Raw genomic sequence first — 19,523 nt, 5'->3', positions numbered from 1 at the left:
CTTCTCCACCAGTTGCAGAGGAATGGAATCCCAAGCACATTTTATTCATTCACAAGTCTGCCTCACTTTTGGGCACTTGATTTTACTAGTACGCATAAATTTGTATGCTTCGTCTGCCGTCCAACGTGTGTACATTCTCATTCCCGTCAGTTCTAACCATGATATTAGGCACACTTTTTCGTTTACAGTATAATCGAGCAGCATTTCAAAGAAAATTGGTATCTATCCGTGTTTCCTGGTTGCAAAAGTATATGAGTTTTTCTTGTGTAAATTGATCACATATTTGTGGAAATTCACAATTTTATATTCATAATCTGTTGGAAGACACTGCACGATGGTAGTTTTACTTCTGAACTATAGCCTTAACAAACATAAAATCGCTGAAGCCATCGACGATGAGTTTTGAATCACGTCACACCTGGTTCTTTTGCAATCTATAGGGTTTTTAAGTTGGCATATTTCACTTGTAATGGCACATCCGAATTGTCTCTTTCCTTCGATATGCAGACATAATCTTCCTTCAGTCTCGGGAAACATTTCTTTCTGTCCATGAAATGTCCGGCAATTACTACTAGTTTGCTAAAGCCGTAATTTTTTTCCCGCCAGTCATGAATACAGTTCTTGTCCATGCCATATTTTCTTCCTGCTGCACGATTTCTAATTTCTTCTTCATTTTCTATAATCTGCAGCTTTTCTTTGGCCATGAAAGACCTATAGCGTGTACCTTTAGTTGCCATCTCGAACATGGGATTCATTTCAACTAACGTTCACAGAAGAATGGCACCACTGTCCACACAGAGTTGCCAACAGTGTTTGGCATGGTCCCGTTAGATGGATCTTATATATCCGCAGTTTTTCTCCAAATCTCGCTACAATTTCAAACTACTATATTTATTGGAAAAGGGGCATGGTTGAACATAAACGATCATGTATGAATGACACGATGACCAGTATATTATGGTTTGCATTCATTTCCAAATTATACAACATGCCAAAAAGGCGCATTTCACCATTTCCAAACGTTTTGATGTTCTAGACAGCGCGGCCAATCAATCACTACTGATCTGCATTTAGGGCAGTTGCCAAGGTGGCAGATTCCCTGTCTGTTGCTTTCCTAGCCTTTTCTTAAATGATTTCAAAGAAATTGGAAATTTATTGAACATCTCCCTTGGTAAGTTATTCCAATCCCTACCTGACTCCCTGTCCTATAAACAAATATTTGCCCAAATTTGTCCTCTTGAATTCCAACTTCATTTCCAAATTATGCAACATGCGAAAAAGGTGCATTCCACCATTTCCGACGTTTTGCTGTTCTAGACGGCGCGATCAATCAATCATTCACTACTGATCTACATTTAGGGCAGTCGCCCAGGTGGCAGATTTCCTGTTGTTTTCCTAGCCTTTTCTTGAACGATTTCAAAGAAATTTGGAATTTGGTAAGTTATTCCAATCCCTACCTAACTCCCCGTCCTATAAACAAATATTTGCCCCAATTTGCCCTCTTGAATTCCAACTTTATCTTCATATTGTGATCTTTCCTACTTTTAAAGACACCTCTCAGTCTTATTTGTCTACTAATGTCATTCCACGCTATCTCTCCACTGGCAGCTCGGACCATACCGCTGATTGGGTGGACCAAAACCTAACATTGTTTCTTAGTTTTAACTGTATCAGTACGGATCTACACGTCCGACTCGTTGGCTGAATGGTCAGCGTACTGGCCTTCGGTTCAGAGGGTCCCGGGTTCGATTCCCGGCCGGGTCGGGGATTTTAATCGATTCTGATTAATTCTTCTGGCTCGGGGACTGGGTGTATATGTCCGTCCCAACACTCTCCTCATCATATTCAGACAACATACTACACTACCAACCACCACAGAAACACGCAATAGTGCTTACATCCCTCCATAGAGGGTTGGCGTCAGGAAGGGCATCCGGCCGTAAAACAGGGCCAAATCCACTTGTGCGACGCAGTTCGCACCCGCGACCCCACAGGTGTGGGAAAAAGCGGCAGGAAAAGAAGAAAGAAGAAGAAGTACGGATCTACACGATGAAGTTCATAAATTGTAACATACCGCTTAGTCGAGCAGCTTATGTCCTTTCTCCAAAGTCTTCCCAACCGAAACTTTGCAGCATGTTTGTAACGCTACTCTTTTGTCAAAAATCACCCAGAACAAATCGAGCTGCTTTTCTTTGGATTTTTTCCAGTTCTTGAATCAATTGATCCTGGTGAGAGTCCCATACATTGGAACCATACTCCAGTTGGGATCTTACCAGAGACTGGTATGCCCTCTCCTTTACATCCTTACTTCAACCCCTAAACACCCTCATAACCATGTCCCCCTGTGGGTGGGGGCGGTAGAATAACACCCACGGTATCCCCTGCCTGTCGTAAGAGGTGACTAAAAGGGGCTCCAGGGGCTCTGAACTTTGGAGCGTGGGTTGGCGACCATGGGGCCCTCAGCTGAGTCCTGACATTGCTTCCACTTACTTGTGCCAGGCTCCTCACTTTCATCTATCCTATCCGACCTCACTTGGTCAACTCTTGTTCTTTTCCGACCCCGACGCTATTAGGTTTGCGAGGGCTAGGGAGTCTTTCATTTTCACGCCCTTCGTGGCCCTTGTCCTCCTTTGGCCGATATCTTCATTTTTCGAAGTGTCGGACCCCTTCCAATTTTCCGTCTGATTAGTGTTATATAGAGGATGGTTGCCTAGTTGTACTTCCTCTTAAAACAATAATCACCACCACCACCACCTCATAACCATGTGCAGTGATCTGTACCCATTTATGTGACTACCCCAATGAAGATATTTCCTTATATTAACACCTAGGTACTTACAATGATTCCTGTACGGTAAGGGCCAGCTGGTGGCATACTAGACAGGAAGTGCTGTCATCACCTGCCAATGACCGGGACCATATAGTAGGCTTCTGACCGAGACACAGAGGCTCCCCTGTCATCTGAAGTAGAGCTGCAAAAAGCGAGACAGACAATCGCACCAGAAAGACTCCAATTTCCTAATTTCCTGTTTTCAGCAAAATAAGAAATAAAGCCATGATGAATCATTATGCAGACTTTTAATTTTCATTAGCATGAAAATATAAAGTCTCGCTTACTAATACATATTTAAAGTTGTCAGTACTATACCACCCCTGTGGTGTAGGGGTAGCTTGTTTGTCTCTTACCTGGAGGCCCCAGGTTCGATTCCCGGCCAGGTCAGGGATCTTTACCTGGATCTAACGGCTAGTTCGACGTCCACTCAGCCTACGTGATTAGAATTGAGGAGCTATCTGACGGTGAGGTAGCGGCCCCGGTCTAGAAAGCCAAGAATAACGGCTGAGAGGATTTGTTGTGCTGACCACACGATACCTCATAATCTGCAGGCCTTCAGGCTGAGTAGCAGTCACTTGGTAGGCCAAGACCCTTCAGGGCTGTAGTGCCATAGGGTTAGGTTAGTACTATACTGATAAATAAAATCGTATTTAATAGCAATGATATTTTCGGGTAGATTCCAGCTATTCATAAGTAAGAACCCGTCATAAAACTCACTGGCTGCTGTTGTTGATTTTCACCTGCTAACTTGACATTAAAAGCCTCCAGATCTAGCGAGAAAACCGCTGAATTGGCAATACTAGCCCACGCCCAACCACACATTTCACATCATAGCAACCCTGTTCAGATTTGTATATATTTGTAATAGTTCGTACATTTACTTCCTTTTAGTTTCCAGGCATTTGTTATCTCCTCCCTAACGGTGAACTAATGCCAACATCGAAAACTAGGTGAGCCAGAAGCGTGTTGGCAACCTTGACACATATAAAACCTGCTCTGCAATTTCTTACCTCAAATATTTTTTTAAATATGCAGGGATTTTTTTGCATAAATAAGGTATTTTACTCTAGAATACTGTGGCATATTTTCTGAAAGAGAAGCTTATACTTCTTGGTGTAACTGAATGTACCCGCAAACCCGCTCACATGTCAGCTCTTGATCCATGTGTAAACCAGATCAAGGAATCGTCAGAATAAAAGAGGCTCTTTCTTCAACTAGTTCAACTGAGTTAGGGCTGTCTTCTTTTCATCTTTTTTTTTTTTTTTTTTTTTGCAATCTAACTAAGAATTCAAAAATTATCAGCTGAATTTACCTTCATAATAACTCTTTTTCTCTTTAAAGTCCGCCTCCATGGCTAAATGGTTAGCGTGCTGGCCTTTGTTCACAGGGGGTTCGATTCCCAGCAGGGTCAGGAATTTTAATCATCATTGGTTAATTTCTCTGGCACGGGGGCTGGGTGTATGTGTCATCTTCATCATCATTTAATCCTCATAACGGCGCGCAGGTCGCCTACGGGAGTCAAATCAAAAGACCTGCACCTGGCGAGCCGAACATGTCCTCGGACACTCCCGGCACTAAAAGCCATATGCCATTTCATTTCATTTTTCTCTTTAAAATATGTATAATAGGTTTATTATAACAACATACATTATTACTTTAACTTCCAAATACTGTTTAGATCCAGGCTGGTGTATATATTGTGAAGCATCATTTCAATAAAACAAATTAGTTGAGTTATCTCTTCTCCCTATCTTCACAAATGAATTACTAGATATTGGTGAATGTAATGTTTATTGTTGGGTAGGCAGTATTTTATACTTATGTTTTATATATTTATATTGATTATTGCCAGTGTTCTTAGTGACAAAATCTTGTTGTAGTTGTATGGAATCCATGGATAGAAAAAGCCAAAGAGATCTCCGATTTTGGAGATGATGAGTTTCCTAACATGGTGTGTGTGGAATCTGGCCATGTATCCAGTCCAGTAATTCTTCTTCCTGGAACTGCATTTGAAGCAAGTCAGATATTACAGGTTGGTGTCTACATTGAAATGTTTTTAGTGTGAATTCATATAACTGTAAAACTATAAAACTGCAATAAGTTTATATACTTCGTTACGCTTCTGCACTTTGAAAGGGTGTCTTATTTCAACTATCTATCATGCTGGTTAACACAAGAATTGAATCCAAATGTAGCAATCAAAACCAGAATCGGCATTGCAAGAAGTATGTTTTTTGACATTAAAACATACTTGCAGATATGATCTTCAATTCAAAACTTGTTGGCATGCAACATGTGTCAAGCTGGCTTTATGTTTATCACTCCTTCCTTTGTACACTGGGGCTACTGTAGCATTTCTCCATTCAATTGATATAGCTCCTTCACACAAACAGTAATTGCCTTTAGTATAGCTCAAGCAATCTTAGCTGCTTTTCTAGCTTTCAACTTTTGTATAATTTTGTATATGTCTTTATTGTATAGGTACATTTCAGTACTGGTACTTCACTAGTATTAGCCACCTCCTCTACCTGGACATTATCCTGATATCCAGTTATCTTTATTGCTGACTGAATACTTCTGCCTTCTGTAATTCCTCACATTTATACTCCCCTCATTCATTTATGATCCCTGGAATGTTCTTCCTGGAACCTGTTTCTGCCTTGAAGTAAAAAAGTAAACTCGTGTCCTCATCCCGAGGTGGTGCAGCTCTTTTCAGGCACACCCCCATTGGAGGTGAGCTGCATGTACCATTCCAACCACATACCAGCCCTCCTGCCATTCTTAAATTTCTAGCAGTACCGGGAATCGAACCCGGCCCTCCGAGGACGGCAGCTAATAACACTAACCGTTACGCTACAGAGGCGGACTGCCTTGAAGTAACCCATACATACTCTTTCGTTTTTCCCTAAAATTCATATGACTGGCAATTACGTTGGTTATCATGTTATTCTTAGCTGACTTTTTTTCTAAATTCAATTTCCTAATAAGTTCCTATAATCTCTCCTTACTTCTACAAACATTCCTAACTCTATTACTTTCTAACCTACACCTCTTTCCTAATCTCTTTATTTCTCTGTTATGATGTAATGGGTCTTTCCCATTCCTTACCACCTTGAAAGGTACAACTGTCAAAAGAAAAGTGGCTGCCCTCTTGAATGTTAGTCCTCTTTGGGCCCCTTCTCTACTCTTTGGCGACAGGCATTTTTACATATTGTTAGGCCACTGCCTGACATGGCCTCATGTCTATAGTTATAATGGTCCAGTTCTGCATGCTGCTATTGTGTTGTAGTAGTAACGAGTTGAACTGATATATATATATATATCAGGTTGTATATTTGAACGCAACCTACTGCTTATTTATTTTTAACAGAAAGAAAATATAAATGCTCCCTCTCTTTTATGACTGTTTTAGTAATTAACACCAGGTTCATGAATATTATTATTATTATTATTATTATTATTATTATTATTATTATTATTATTATTATTATTATTATTATTATGGTTAGAGGCACCTGTTTTTCACAAAGCATGAAATTGCAAATTTTTGCATAATTTTACAAATTTGTCTGAAGAAGGAAAATAATTGATGAAATTATATAGAATCACATCGTTTGAAGTTAACGCTGGAGATTCAAGGCAAGTTATGACAATAAATTCCCATAATCAATGTCACAATCTATTTTACACCTTTCAGTATAAATCGAAAGCTAAGATATATTGTATCAAATATCGCTAACTTCGCTTTCTATGAAGTGAGATATTGATCAATTTAAATCTAAGAATTTCATTTTTGTCCGTATTGAACTGAGAATGGAAGATAGGAAACTTAAAAGGGTCCACCTTTTCAGTACAAAAATGTTATAGTTTATTTACAACATATATTTACACTTGGAACTAGTTTCGACGCTGTTTGGCGTCATCTTCAGCCAAAATGTGGGAAATAGGCTAGCATGTAGACATTTATATTACACAAGGCGTTACATTAAACAATACACATCTTACGAGGAGATAAAAACAGGGACGAATGTAGAAACAAATGAATCGTTGAGAAAGCAAAAGTTATAAATATTAAAAATAACCTTAACCACACATCTTGCAGTGCGAAAATATTCGCCTTGAATGATTCCTGAATACAAAACGCACGCGCACACATTTCTGAAGAGCCAGCAGGCAGGAAAAAGTAAAGTGAAAACTTTAAGAGTTCTTCTGAGAAGAGTTCATCATTTTTTCTATGTTCCAACTAACTAATGAAGTCTCCCTTGAGTTCCTGATAAACATACACAACAGGAAATTCTCCTTCACTCTCAACAATAGCTATAAAGACCAACGGTAAATTGCATTTTAAATATTGTGCAGAGACGTGAAAGCATGATCTTGAACATGATATAACTTCTTCACTTAACCCAATTTTTTACACAAGGTGTTACATTAAACAATACACATCTTACGAGGAGATAAAAACAGGGACGAATATAGAAACAAATGAATCGTTGATAAAGCCAAAGTTATACACATTAGAAATAACCTTAACCACACATCTTGCAGTGCGAAAATATTTGCCTTGAATGATTCCTGAATACAAAACGCACGCGCACACACTTCTGAAGAGCCAGCAGGCAGGAAAAAGTAAGGTGAAACCTTAAGAGTTCTTCTGAGAAGAGTTCATCATTTTTTCTATGTTCCGACTAACTAATGAAGTCTATCTTGTATTAAGCAATACGTTTTCTGAGAGAAACGTATTCCTTAATACCAATTTTATATTCTTGTCGAGCTGAATACCGGACCTGTGAAGATTACAAGATTATTTTGTGCATCTACAGAATGGTGGTGTTAATGAAGCTATGTAATATAGAGAGAGACTTTCAAAAGGTGGTTAAATGAAGAAGTTATATCATGTTCAAGATCATGCTTTCACGTCTCTGCACAGTATTTAAAATACAATTTACCGTTGGTCTTTATAGCTATTGTTGAGAGTGAAGGAGAATTTCCTGTTGTGTATGTTTATCAGGAACTCAAGGTAGACTTCATTAGTTAGTCGGAACATAGAAAAAATGATGAACTCTTCTCAGAAGAACTCTTAAGGTTTCATCTTACTTTTTCCTGCCTGCTGGCTCTTCAGAAGTGTGTGCGCGTGCGTTTTGTATTCAGGAATCATTCAAGGCAAATATTTTCGCACTGCAAGATGTGTGGTTAAGGTTATTTTTAATATCGTCCCTTGATAGCCAAAAGGGCCAATGTTACATTTTGTTAATTTTTCAGGAGAAGCAGAAAACGTTTCAGGAAATGTTAGTTTATATTCAGGTAAATAATGATAGTTCATATGAAGCGTGCAACTTTTCTGTTTATGTTGATACAGGTGTTTTCTGTTATTATTGGTTATAACGGAAATAGATATAAAATACATGTTAAAACTGCGACGTTCGCCCTTTTGCCAGTAAGCCTCCATATTGGAATTAATACCTTGGCCCTTTTGTAGGAAACTTTATCTGACATTGGCCCTTTTGGCAGCAAGTATTTGGATGTCAATTTGGCTGTGCTGAATGTCAATCTCAAGTAATTATCATTGAAGGAGGTAAAACTGCACACAAATTAAAAGGAAATCGGGTAATCAAATCACATCAATGTGTTTATACTCTTTAATCATTTTAAAATAACACTAGTCAACAGCCATTTTGCATCTGGAATGTGATACATCAAGTAGTATGTATTTTCGTGTGTAGAATCCGAATATACGTTTCAAAATGTTCTAGCACGTACCAGTTTTGAGTTTTAACGTTTTTTTAATTTTTCGTATTCAGTATTTCGCTATTCTGTTTTGATGTTTAATTGTTTGTTTTGATTTGCAGAGGAGAGTTAGGAGAACTACAAATCGTCAGTAAATGGTTGGTGTGGTAATCCAGTGATGTGAAAGAGATCCTCAGTGAGTGTTTCCTGTGAAAGATAGCGCAAAGGTTTTGTGTTTAAAACTTACACTAAGAAAAATGGCAACTAGTAAATCACGTTGCTGTCTAAACCACTCTGACAACTTGTGTTATGTGTATGAGAAATTTGCTCCAAAAGCCCAAAGAAAACCAATCACTGATTTGGTTAAGAAAGCATATCAATTGTATTTTTATTGTCCTGTTGGTAATCAAGATAAAAATTTTGCCCCTCATATTGTCTGCATAACCTGTACCACAGCCTTAACCGAGTGGTTGAAAGGAAAACGCCGAGCCATGCCATTCGCTGTTCCGATGGTGTGGTGTGAGCCTAAAGACCATTATTCGGACTGTTACTTCTGTCTTACAAATATTTCGGGACATTCAAGCAAAACTAGACATAAAATAAAGCATCCAAATGTATCTTCAGTGTATTTGCCTGTGCCCCATGATGGGGGGTTGCCTGTTCCTGTCCGTAAGTTGAAAGCCACGGAACCAGACACCATGTCAAGTGAATCAGAAAGTATTGAACATATAGAAGAGTACTGCCCTCAATATCATGACACTTCACCTCAGCTCTTTAATCATGAGGAACTGAGGATTTGGTTCGCGATCTAAAACTTTCGAAACAGCAAGCTGAACTCTTGGGGTCGAGACTGCAACAACTGAACCTTCTAGCTCCAGGGACAAAAATTTCCTGTTTCAGATTAAGAGGTGCTTCCTTCGCTCAATATTTCGATATGCAGGATTCAATGTGTGTATGTAGAGATGTCAATGGGCTGATTATGCAGCTAGGTGTACAACATAACCCACAGGAGTGGCGACTATTTATTGACTCCAGTAAAACCAGCTTAAAAGCAGTACTACTGCATAATAGCAATGCATTTCCATCGGTACCTTTGGCTTACGCAGTAGACATGAAAGAAACTAATGAAACCATGGCTTTGCTTCTAGAGGCAATCAAATATAAGAATCATGAATGGTAGCTTTGCTGTGATTTAAAGGTTGTTGCTCTCCTTCCAGGTTTACAGGTTGGATTCACGAAATACTGCTGCTTTTTGTGTCTTTGGGATCGCCGTGACAACAAGAACCACTATACAGTCAAGGAATGGCCTATAAGGAAGTCATATGTAGCTGGAAACGTAAATGTGAACAATACCCCATTTGTTGAGCCCGATAAAATCATTTTGCCTACCCTTCATATCAAGTTGGGCCTTACAAAGAACTTTGTAAAAGCTCTGGATAAAGAAGGTGAGGACTTCAATCACTTAAAAGAAAAGTTTCCCAAATTAAGTGAGGCAAAGCTGAAAGAGGGTATATTTGTTGGATCACAAATAAGAAAATTGCTGAATGATCCAACCTTTGATACGAAACTCACAGATATCCAATTAGCTGCTTGGTCTTCTTTTAAAGCAATTGTGAAGGGCTTTTCAGGTAACAGAAAAGACAAAAACTATGTTACCATTGTGAATGATCTGTTGGACAACTATAAGAACATGGGGTGTAGAATGTCGCTTAAAATTCACTTTTTACATTCTCACCTTGATTTCTTCCCGGAAAATTTGGGAGCCGTAAGCGATGAGCATGGTTGAGGCTTTCACCAAGACATTCTTACCATGGAACACCGTTACCAAGGCCACTGGAACCCTTCGATGATGGGTCACTACTGCTGGGGTCTTGTTAGGGAGAGTGATGAAACGGCAAACAGAAGAAGAGCTCCGGCGTCGCATTTTTCAAAAACCAAAGACGATTAAGGTGAAAACATCTTCTGAACTAATTTGGATCTTTTATTGGCATCGTGCCCATATATACATACAAAATAGTATTGATTTCAAATGTTCTGAATGTGTATTTTTGTTTCACTTAATTGTGTCAATTTTCGCTATTACCATTTTTTATTCTGCTGTATATCTAGGAAGTGTGACGTCATAGAGAAAAACTGATTTTACCAGTGTATTCAGCACCCAAAATTTAGGTAAATCCACCCATTTACAAACCAGATGCAGAAAAAATGTTTAAATTTGTTAACTAGTGTAATCTTACAGCCATAAAAATAGACTACACATAACAAAAGATAAAACAAGTTAGCAGCGTACTAATACTATGGGGTAATAAAAAAAACAAAAGTTCGGAATGATCTAGCTAGAAATTTAAACAACATTACTTGAAATAAAATCAAAATACTAGAGTACTTGTCAAATAAAGTAGAATTTCCACTCAGATATCCTCTTCATCTGTTTCTAACAGTGTGTCTGGTACATTAGGCATGGGCTTTAGACTGAGGTATTCATCATGGTAACAAGGAGGAATAACACCTGAAGTGCACAAGTTACGCAAATCCTTGTACTTGGCTGAAGATATTGGAAGTTTCTTAGTATAAATAACTCGAGGTTTTACTAGGGCAGCTCGGGGTGATCTCTTAGATTTTTGCTTGATTTCAGTCTCTATACCATCATTAAGCTGCAATGAGCATTTTACTAATACCTTAGATGAGTCCTTAGAAAATAAAACTTTACCTTAGTCCCATCTGGTCTTATCATGGAAATATCACCAACAAATTCTTTCCAGCCATAGAAATCTTTGTATGTCAGCACTTTTACCTCATATGGAGCAGGCTGTGTTCGGGAATTACGAATAATTGTGGGCCACTCACTGGGAGCCCATATAGTTTTCCTTCGGTAGTTTGATTCAATTGTGGAATGCATTGAATCGGCAGGCATGAAGGAATGCCCTGGCATTAGGTATGTTATTTTAATTGTCTGAACTGAAATAGATTGGCTAAGAAATGATCTCAGTGTCCCTAGCATTTGCTGATTCTTGTTCTGTCCAGGGCATGAATCACAGTAAAGGAGCAAGTGCTTGATGCCTCGTTTATCTACTTCCTGCAGATACATATCCATAATAGAACAGACTTCATTTGCTCCCCTCTGCCCGTCAGATTCTCCCCAAACATAACAAAAACCATTTCTAGTGCCGCTCTCATACATAGTTAAATTGTATACAGCATATTTTCTAGAATAAAATAGCAACATGCTGTCTCCATGGGGGGTATTAAGTACTCTCTGTAAGTCAAAACTTGTACATAGGTATTCTGAATGCGTTTTACTTAACAGCTGATCTGCTTTGAAAGCTAATAGGGAAGCTTCTTTCTCTCTCTCGTGGTCTGTGATTTTGTGCATATCTGCTGTTTTTTCAGCAGGAGACATGTGTTTGTACTTTTCACAAAATTTGCACTTGTCTTTTTTGGGGTGATGGAACCCTATATTGTACGTCAAGAAAATCTGCCTAAAAACCTTTGCTGAAACTGCAATTTTACTTTTTTGACAACAGTCTCTCTTATAGAGCCTATACACAAAGCTAATATTTCTCAGTTCAACAGGCAAGTACTTCCTAGTGGTTTTTGACCTGCAGTAATGAGAAGGGACAGCAGGCAATCTCTCAATGAAATTTTCAGCATCAATTTTAACAGAATTAGGAGTCTTATTTTTCGGTGGATGTTTTCCACGATTATCAGGTTTTGATGTGTTTATGCCGGTCTTATGATCTTCCGTATAACGCACAAGTTTGTCACTGATCCCAAGGGTAGCAATAAAAAACCTTCTACATACTCTATGCTTATGTTCCCCTAGTGGTAGGAAAAAATGCCTAGTAATTTGCTTCCTATCTGACTGTTTGTCTTTACGACGCCGTTGAATGGCATTCTGCTGGATGTTAGACAACAAAAAATCATGTTGCTGTTTAAGGGAACCCAGCTGCCAATATGATTCGAAAATCACTTTCCTATCATTCTCTGTGAATAAATGACAGCTAACAGATTTAGTGCACTTTCGTCCAAAGCATGGGTTTTTACCCAAACTCCTCTTATTTTTATGAAAACCTTTAGAGTTTGTGTACTCCCTTCCCTCCCTTCTAGCTATTTTATTGTTCAGTTTTGCAGAAATTGGCCTTTGTTTTCGCTTTCCTGTTTTTCCTACGCACTCACTATCACTAACTACGCACCCTTGAGCATTACCACTGTGGGCATCATTTTGTACACTGCCCTGTGTTCCTACAATAATTGCTGCTGAAGGAATTTCCTGAGTGTTGTTGATTGAAGACTGTTTAAGGGTCGAGTTCAAGGTTACCGTACAATCTGCTTCTGTTGCAAACTCACTAATTGTTTGAATGTCATTATTACTAGACAAAAAATGGTCCAGTTCACGATCACTTATATTTGTACCTACTTCCACAGGCTCAAAAATAATGTCACTAATGCTAAATTGATCGTTTTGTGGACATATAGTTGCACGTTCTCCAATTCGGTCATTATAAGCTTCCTCGAACTGTTCATATTCAGATAGATTTGAACTTACTTCAACAGGATCAACAAGATGAACAATTTCACTATTTACCAACGGCTGATGTTGTGATTCTGGAGACGTACTCTCTTTAAAGCTGTCATTAAGGGCTCCTTCAAATGTGTGTAATGCGAGTTGAAGAATACGACGAGACCGTGCTGACATAGTGGTACAGTTCGTCGTCACTAAAAAAAAAAAAAGACATGGTTTATTTACAGCCTGCACAAGGTTTAAAATCACTATTTTGAAGTTTTCTGTTATCGAACTTCGTGTAAACATATTCGTAATTATGAAATAAATATTGAAAAACAATAGAAAGCCCATCTCTTGAAGTATGGCTAAGCCTAAGCATTAATGGCAAAGTATAATCTAACTTCAAACTGTAATTAACTGTACACAGTAACGTCTAAAACGTACAATAACGAGAATATTAAAATAACATAACCTCACAAGACTCTTACACCGCTTGGCCTAAAAACAAGGCACAGTGTTAAGTTACGTAATTTGATATAAAATAAATGTTTATTACCTTACCTCCAAATGTTGTTATGGATGACTTATTTGTAAACTGAAGTCTGGTGGAATTATTTCTTCTCTTACTGTTGATATTCGACACAAATACGACAGACCACGAGAAATCTCAGTCTGAGATTGTGTTATAAACAGATGTTGCCAACATGAATATTACAAACAAAACACGGTAAACTGTACCTGTAGCTGATACTTAAGTATAATACGGTTACATACTTAATGATACACTGTAAATTACATTATCTGTAATTGTAACAAAGCTCCAGTTAAAGATATAACGTACCCTATTTTCGTTCGTAAAACAGGCTACATGTATTGTCAAGATAGGACGTTGGCCCTTATGACGGTAACGCCTGGAGAACGTTCGCCCTTGACTCATACTTTAATTTTGTATTTTTCGGCTTACTATGGGACTAAAACGTCTGCCCCTTTGCCAGAATGTGTATTTCACATCGCTAAATACGAATATACTAGTAACTCAATTTCACAAAAAAATGTAACGTTGGCCCTTTTGGCTATCAAGGGACGATATGTATAACTTTGACTTTATCAACGATTCATTTGTTTCTATATTCGTCCCTGTTTTTATCTCCTCGTAAGATGTGTATTGTTTAATGTAACACCTTGTGTAAAAAATTGGGTTAAGTGAAGAAGTTATATCATGTTCAAGATCATGCTTTCACGTCTCTGCACAATATTTAAAATGCAATTTACCGTTGGTCTTTATAGCTATTGTTGAGAGTGAAGGAGAATTTCCTGTTGTGTATGTCTATCAGGAACTCAAGGGAGACTTCATTAGTTAGTCGGAACATAGAAAAAATGATGAACTCTTCTCAGAAGAACTCTTAAAGTTTTCACTTTACTTTTTCCTGCCTGCTGGCTCTTCAGAAATGTGTGCACGTGCATTTTGTATTCAGGAATCATTCAAGGCGAATATTTTCGCACTGCAAGATGTGTGGTTAAGGTTATTTTTAATATTTATAACTTTTGCTTTCTCAACGATTCATTTGTTTCTACATTCGTCCCTGTTTTTATCTCCTCGTAAGATGTGTATTGTTTAATGTAACGCCTTGTGTAATATAAATGTCTACATGCTAGCCTATTTCCCACATTTTGGCTGAAGATGACGCCAAACAGCGTCGAAACTAGTTCCAAGTGTAAATATATGTTGTAAATAAACTATAACATTTTTGTATTGAAAAGGTGGACCCTTTTAAGTTTCCTATCTTCCATATTGATCAATGCGTGACGGTGTATTGCCTAATGAAAATCACTACTGATCAGTGTATTTAATTTCCTATTTTGTTATTTATTTTTGTGCTGCAGTTTATTAAAATGGTAGTGACAGTTTTTGACTGAGAAAAAGAATTTTCATCGGAAGGGTTTTACGTGTTTGACAGAAGTAGAAATATTCTGGTGTGCAAATACTGCAATGTGTGAATTGAGTAGCAGAGAAAGGACATGCGCCTGAAATATATTAATAACAACTTCACACACAAAGAACATGGAGAAGGCGCTAACAATGAGAGGTGTCAGAAGATAAGTTAATCTCACAGGTGCCAGTGCTGCAGCAAAACGAGCAAAATACACAATCAAGAAGCATTCTTTTTTATTTACAACTGAAGCTTTCATCGAGGCCAATATTGCATTGGAAAAAGTCGATCATCTGATGCTGAGAGAGTGGATGAACAAATGCATATCAGGTTTCTGTAATACTACACATTTTTGGTGGAGAAGAGATGTGAGATTGTTTTTCTAATAACCTTGTGGGGTTATGCTCATTTTCTTGTTTAATATCATTTAGGTCTAGATAATGGATTCCTCATTTTTTTAAATAAATAATTAATTATTTAATTAATTCAAATGGTTTTCATACTGTATATAAGTAATATTTTAATTTTAATTAGCCTACGTATATCATTTACACATCAGTCTAAAAAGACACGAGATACCATAAGTAACATATTACTGGGAGTCAAGAGTTGATTATCAGTGTCCCACTCCAGTCGCCTAGGTGTGGTATTGTATTACAATACATTGAAATTGACCTCTCTCTATCAATATTATTGACTGGGATTCATAAAGCCTTCACTACAGCTTCCACAAAATGCCCATATTCTGATTTCAGGGAAAAATGAATGGCAGTCACATTAATGTGTTTACCTGTTCTACATGAACTACCAACTAGATCCCTACACACTGTGTATGGTTAACGATATTCTGATGTTGAAAGGTCTTGTAGGATGGGAATTTGTTTTATTAGATGAGAGACTTCATCATTCGCTAAATCACCTTTCATTATCCTGGTAGTTGGTTGGTGGTTGACTAATACATTCACTGAAAAGAACAAAACATCTGAGGAAGACAATCATACTTGTCACCGAGTGATATCCTATCATCATCATCAATGTGTACGACTTCCAAGAAGCATAGTATGATTATAGCATTATCTCAGAATTCCTCCATGATATAAAGAGAGTTAGCTACAAAATTTGGTGATTCAGTTTCACTGACGAAAAGGGGAAACTCTAGAGGAAAAAAGGAAACAATGTCAGCTGATTAATGTTTTCTCCTCAGAAAGAGCAAATCACTGCTGTGGACGTGTCTCATGAGCTGGGGAAAATGGGAGTGTATCTGCATGTTTGTAATGTTCATTGAAGACTTCTGGCAGCTGGAAGGAAAGTCTGCAAACATGTAAAGAAACACTTTCTAATAGGAGAAATGTGCATAAAACATCTCTTGTGAGCACATAGTCATGTAGATTGGAGAGTGGAATACTAAAAGAAAGGTTTTTTTTTTTTTTTACTCTGATGAGTCACTTTGAAGTGTAGGAGGCAGAGGGTTCTATATCTGCGCTGGGCAAAGAATGAGCCAACTACTTCAGTACATTTGCAACAGACTGCAATACACGTTGTGATGAAGATGTTTTATGGGTGTTTCATATGTGATGAACTGGGACCCTCTATGCCAGTCAACAGAATGATGAAATCTGATCACTACATCCAAATATTGGAAAGGAGACTTGTTGTTAAGCTGCAGAAGTAGTTTCCAGGTGATGACAGAATTTTTCAGCAAGATTTGGCTTCTTACCTTACTTCAAAGAAAGTGAAGAAATTCTTAAGTGATAACCGTATTCATGTCCTCGAGTGGCCAGGGAACTTTCCTGACATTCATCTAATAGGAAACATGTGGGCTATTTGTAAAAGGAGTCTCAAAGAACTTGACTGTTCTACAAAAATACACATGAATGAATCTTGCCTGTAGGTACAGTGTGTTTCCACAATGTTGAACTTAAAAATATGTACTCAAAGCTTGTGGAATCTATGCCACATCACATAAATCAACTTATAAAACAGAAAGGAGGACATATTAGGAAAGTTTAAAGGTTGGTATTAGTTGAATAAGTGTAAATAAATATGAATATAAGCAAATAATATAAAATATATGTGTTGCTACTGCGTTCCGATTAATGTGCAGAGGACTGTGCATATTACTCATTTTATGTTTCAAATTTTCAGTTTGAAGAAACAAAGTTTTCCTTCCATACATTACAAATGTATCTGGATTCCCTGTTCGACTCAGTCTTTCTTGTAATACTATGTATCATGTGGCATAGATTTAACGTGTATGTTCTTTGTTTGACACTAGGTAATGTGAGTGGAGGGCGGAGCTGCAGGGGGACCAGGTGGACGTCGAGGAGCAATGGGGCGTGCTGCGCACTTACAGCTTCAGCAGCAACAGCATCAGCAGCAACAACAACAGCAGCTACATCAACATCAGCAGCAGCAACATCATCAACAACAACAACAACAACACCAGGTTGCAGATGTAGGACCCGGACCTTCCACTTCAAGTGGAGGTGGTGGGGATCTGTTACCAACAGGCACAATGTGGCCACCGTCGAGTCTGACTACCAGTCCCTGGTTGGCTCTTAATAACGTCTACGTGGGCGAGATGTTGCATCATCGCTTGTTGCTGGAGCATGGAAGTAATGGAGGGCGTAAGGGTAGCCCGTGTCCTTCGCCTGCCGAACACCACCCTCACCATCAGTGTGCATCCCCATGCAGCATCTGCTCTCTCAATCTCTAGAGCCACTACGTAGCCCTGCGCCCTGCAGTTCCGTCTTGTTGCCCTACCTCGCCGAACCCCCTTCGTACAAATAGGGAAATCCAAATGAAATTAGACATCACTGTGACATGTTACGAGCTATGAATTGCTACATGATATTGCCCTATTACTTAATTTCCTGTAATAGTTTACTATGTATTATACACCATCCTTAATTTTGTGAAGCTACAAAGCATTAAATGAAGGGCTAATAAGCTTGTGGGAGAGATATGAAAAAAATATTAATGTACTTATAATAACACTCTTCTAAATATATAAGAATTGTTATTGCTAAAATGGTTAGTTGGTGTATTTCACAAAATCTTCAATTGATAAAGAATAGAAAAAAATCTGTCTTACTTGCTTAAAATTAATTTTGTTCTGGTAATTTAGGTTAATAGCCAGGTATATCCTTTCTTCATAACAGCATTGTGGGTTGTTTTGTACCTTATTTATTTCTTAACCTGGTGAACTGCTGCTTTTGTCTAAACGCTGCTTTACTTTATATTAGAGCTTTAACTGAAAATATTAAAAATGATTTTTTTGTATCTTAGTAACAAACATGCTTCCAAAATGCAAAATGTTGAGGTAAATGCAGAATAATATAGTTAAATATTGTGTGATGAGAAGATGTGTGTTTGTACTAAAGAATGCTGCTCATTATGTATATAAGAATTTACTGTACTGAATTAATCAGAATAGTTGTGCTCAAAACACTGTTAGATATTCTGTGATGTCTGGTTTTATTTGGATCTCATTCTGTACTTTAGATGTTGAATGTGTGTTGTGGACTCACACAGTTACGATCTTACTGTAGTTCACCCAAGGCAGAGGTAGAGGCTAGTTAATTTCTCATGTGTAATGTTTCAGTAAGAAAAGTGTTCTTTAGCTCATTGAATGCAAGACTTGTTATAAAGCACAGCTAATGGCTGAAGAAGCACTTTGATTCCCTCTGAGCAGTATTTAATTGCATCTCTTGCCAGAAATGATTTTAATGTGGATAGTTTTAAGTGTTTTTTATAGTGAGAGCTAGAAGTGTTTACAGACGACCATACTAGTCTCCCGTTTCGGAGCAAAGAAACATTTTTGGTCATCCATTGCAAGTGTGGGAAGTACATTTTATTATGTAGTATTATAGCTTTATAGAAGAACCAATATTTTATATTATTATGTGATGCACATTTGGTGAATTTTATTGTAGTGTTTGATTGGCCTTCATTTGTATGTTGTAGGCTGATTCTAATGACTACAGTACAGTCTTTGTACTATTTGGAATGGTTGTTTTTTCTTTCCTCACCATTCTGTATCCTGTTAATATTTTACCTTTTATTGTACTGTTCCATTACAAAAAAGAAATGATTCCTTTGCAGGAAGTTACTATAAAATCTTGGGAATTTTATCTAGATTTTTCTTTAAATTACTGGTTGATGGTTTTACATCCCACTAACTGCTCTTTATATCACTGTAAAACTAGTAAACCATGTGCATAGTAATGACTGTAACTTTTTGTAGTGTTTGTTTGACTGGATCAGTCATGTTGCTGACTATCTATTCTAGTCGCTGGTAGGTTATTGAACAGCTTACAAACTATAAGGTTAGCAGGAGAGGCTGATTGAATACCATTCTTGTGGACTTATGCGTTGGACATGTCCAATCCATCTGAACTGGTGACTGATGATGGAGGCTTCTATACTGTTCATCGGTGCCCTTTCAAGAACTGCAACATTGGTTACATAATCCTCCCATTTGATATTCATGATGATCCTAAGCTTCTGCTGGTGAAAACATTTCAGT

The 19,523-nt window shown here is 37.9% G+C and overlaps 1 protein-coding gene across 1 annotated transcript in view; it reads left to right on the top strand.

The window, feature by feature from the left end:
• The window catches only part of LOC136872759 (uncharacterized), a 196,065-nt gene extending 178,659 nt beyond the window's left edge, over positions 1 to 17,406 (top strand). Inside the window, exons 7-8 of the mRNA XM_067146589.2 lie at positions 4,714 to 4,865; positions 17,271 to 17,406. Of these exons, the coding sequence (XP_067002690.1) occupies positions 4,714 to 4,865; positions 17,271 to 17,279 (161 nt within the window). The 3' untranslated portion in view covers positions 17,280 to 17,406. The remainder of the gene's footprint in view (positions 1 to 4,713; positions 4,866 to 17,270) is intronic.
• The last annotated feature ends 2,117 nt before the right edge of the window (positions 17,407 to 19,523 follow it).

Source organism: Anabrus simplex, chromosome 4 (assembly GCF_040414725.1).
Source record: "Anabrus simplex isolate iqAnaSimp1 chromosome 4, ASM4041472v1, whole genome shotgun sequence".
NCBI lineage: Eukaryota > Metazoa > Arthropoda > Insecta > Orthoptera > Tettigoniidae > Anabrus > Anabrus simplex.
Note: the sequence above shows the minus strand (reverse complement) of the source record. Positions and strands in the feature narration are given on the sequence as shown.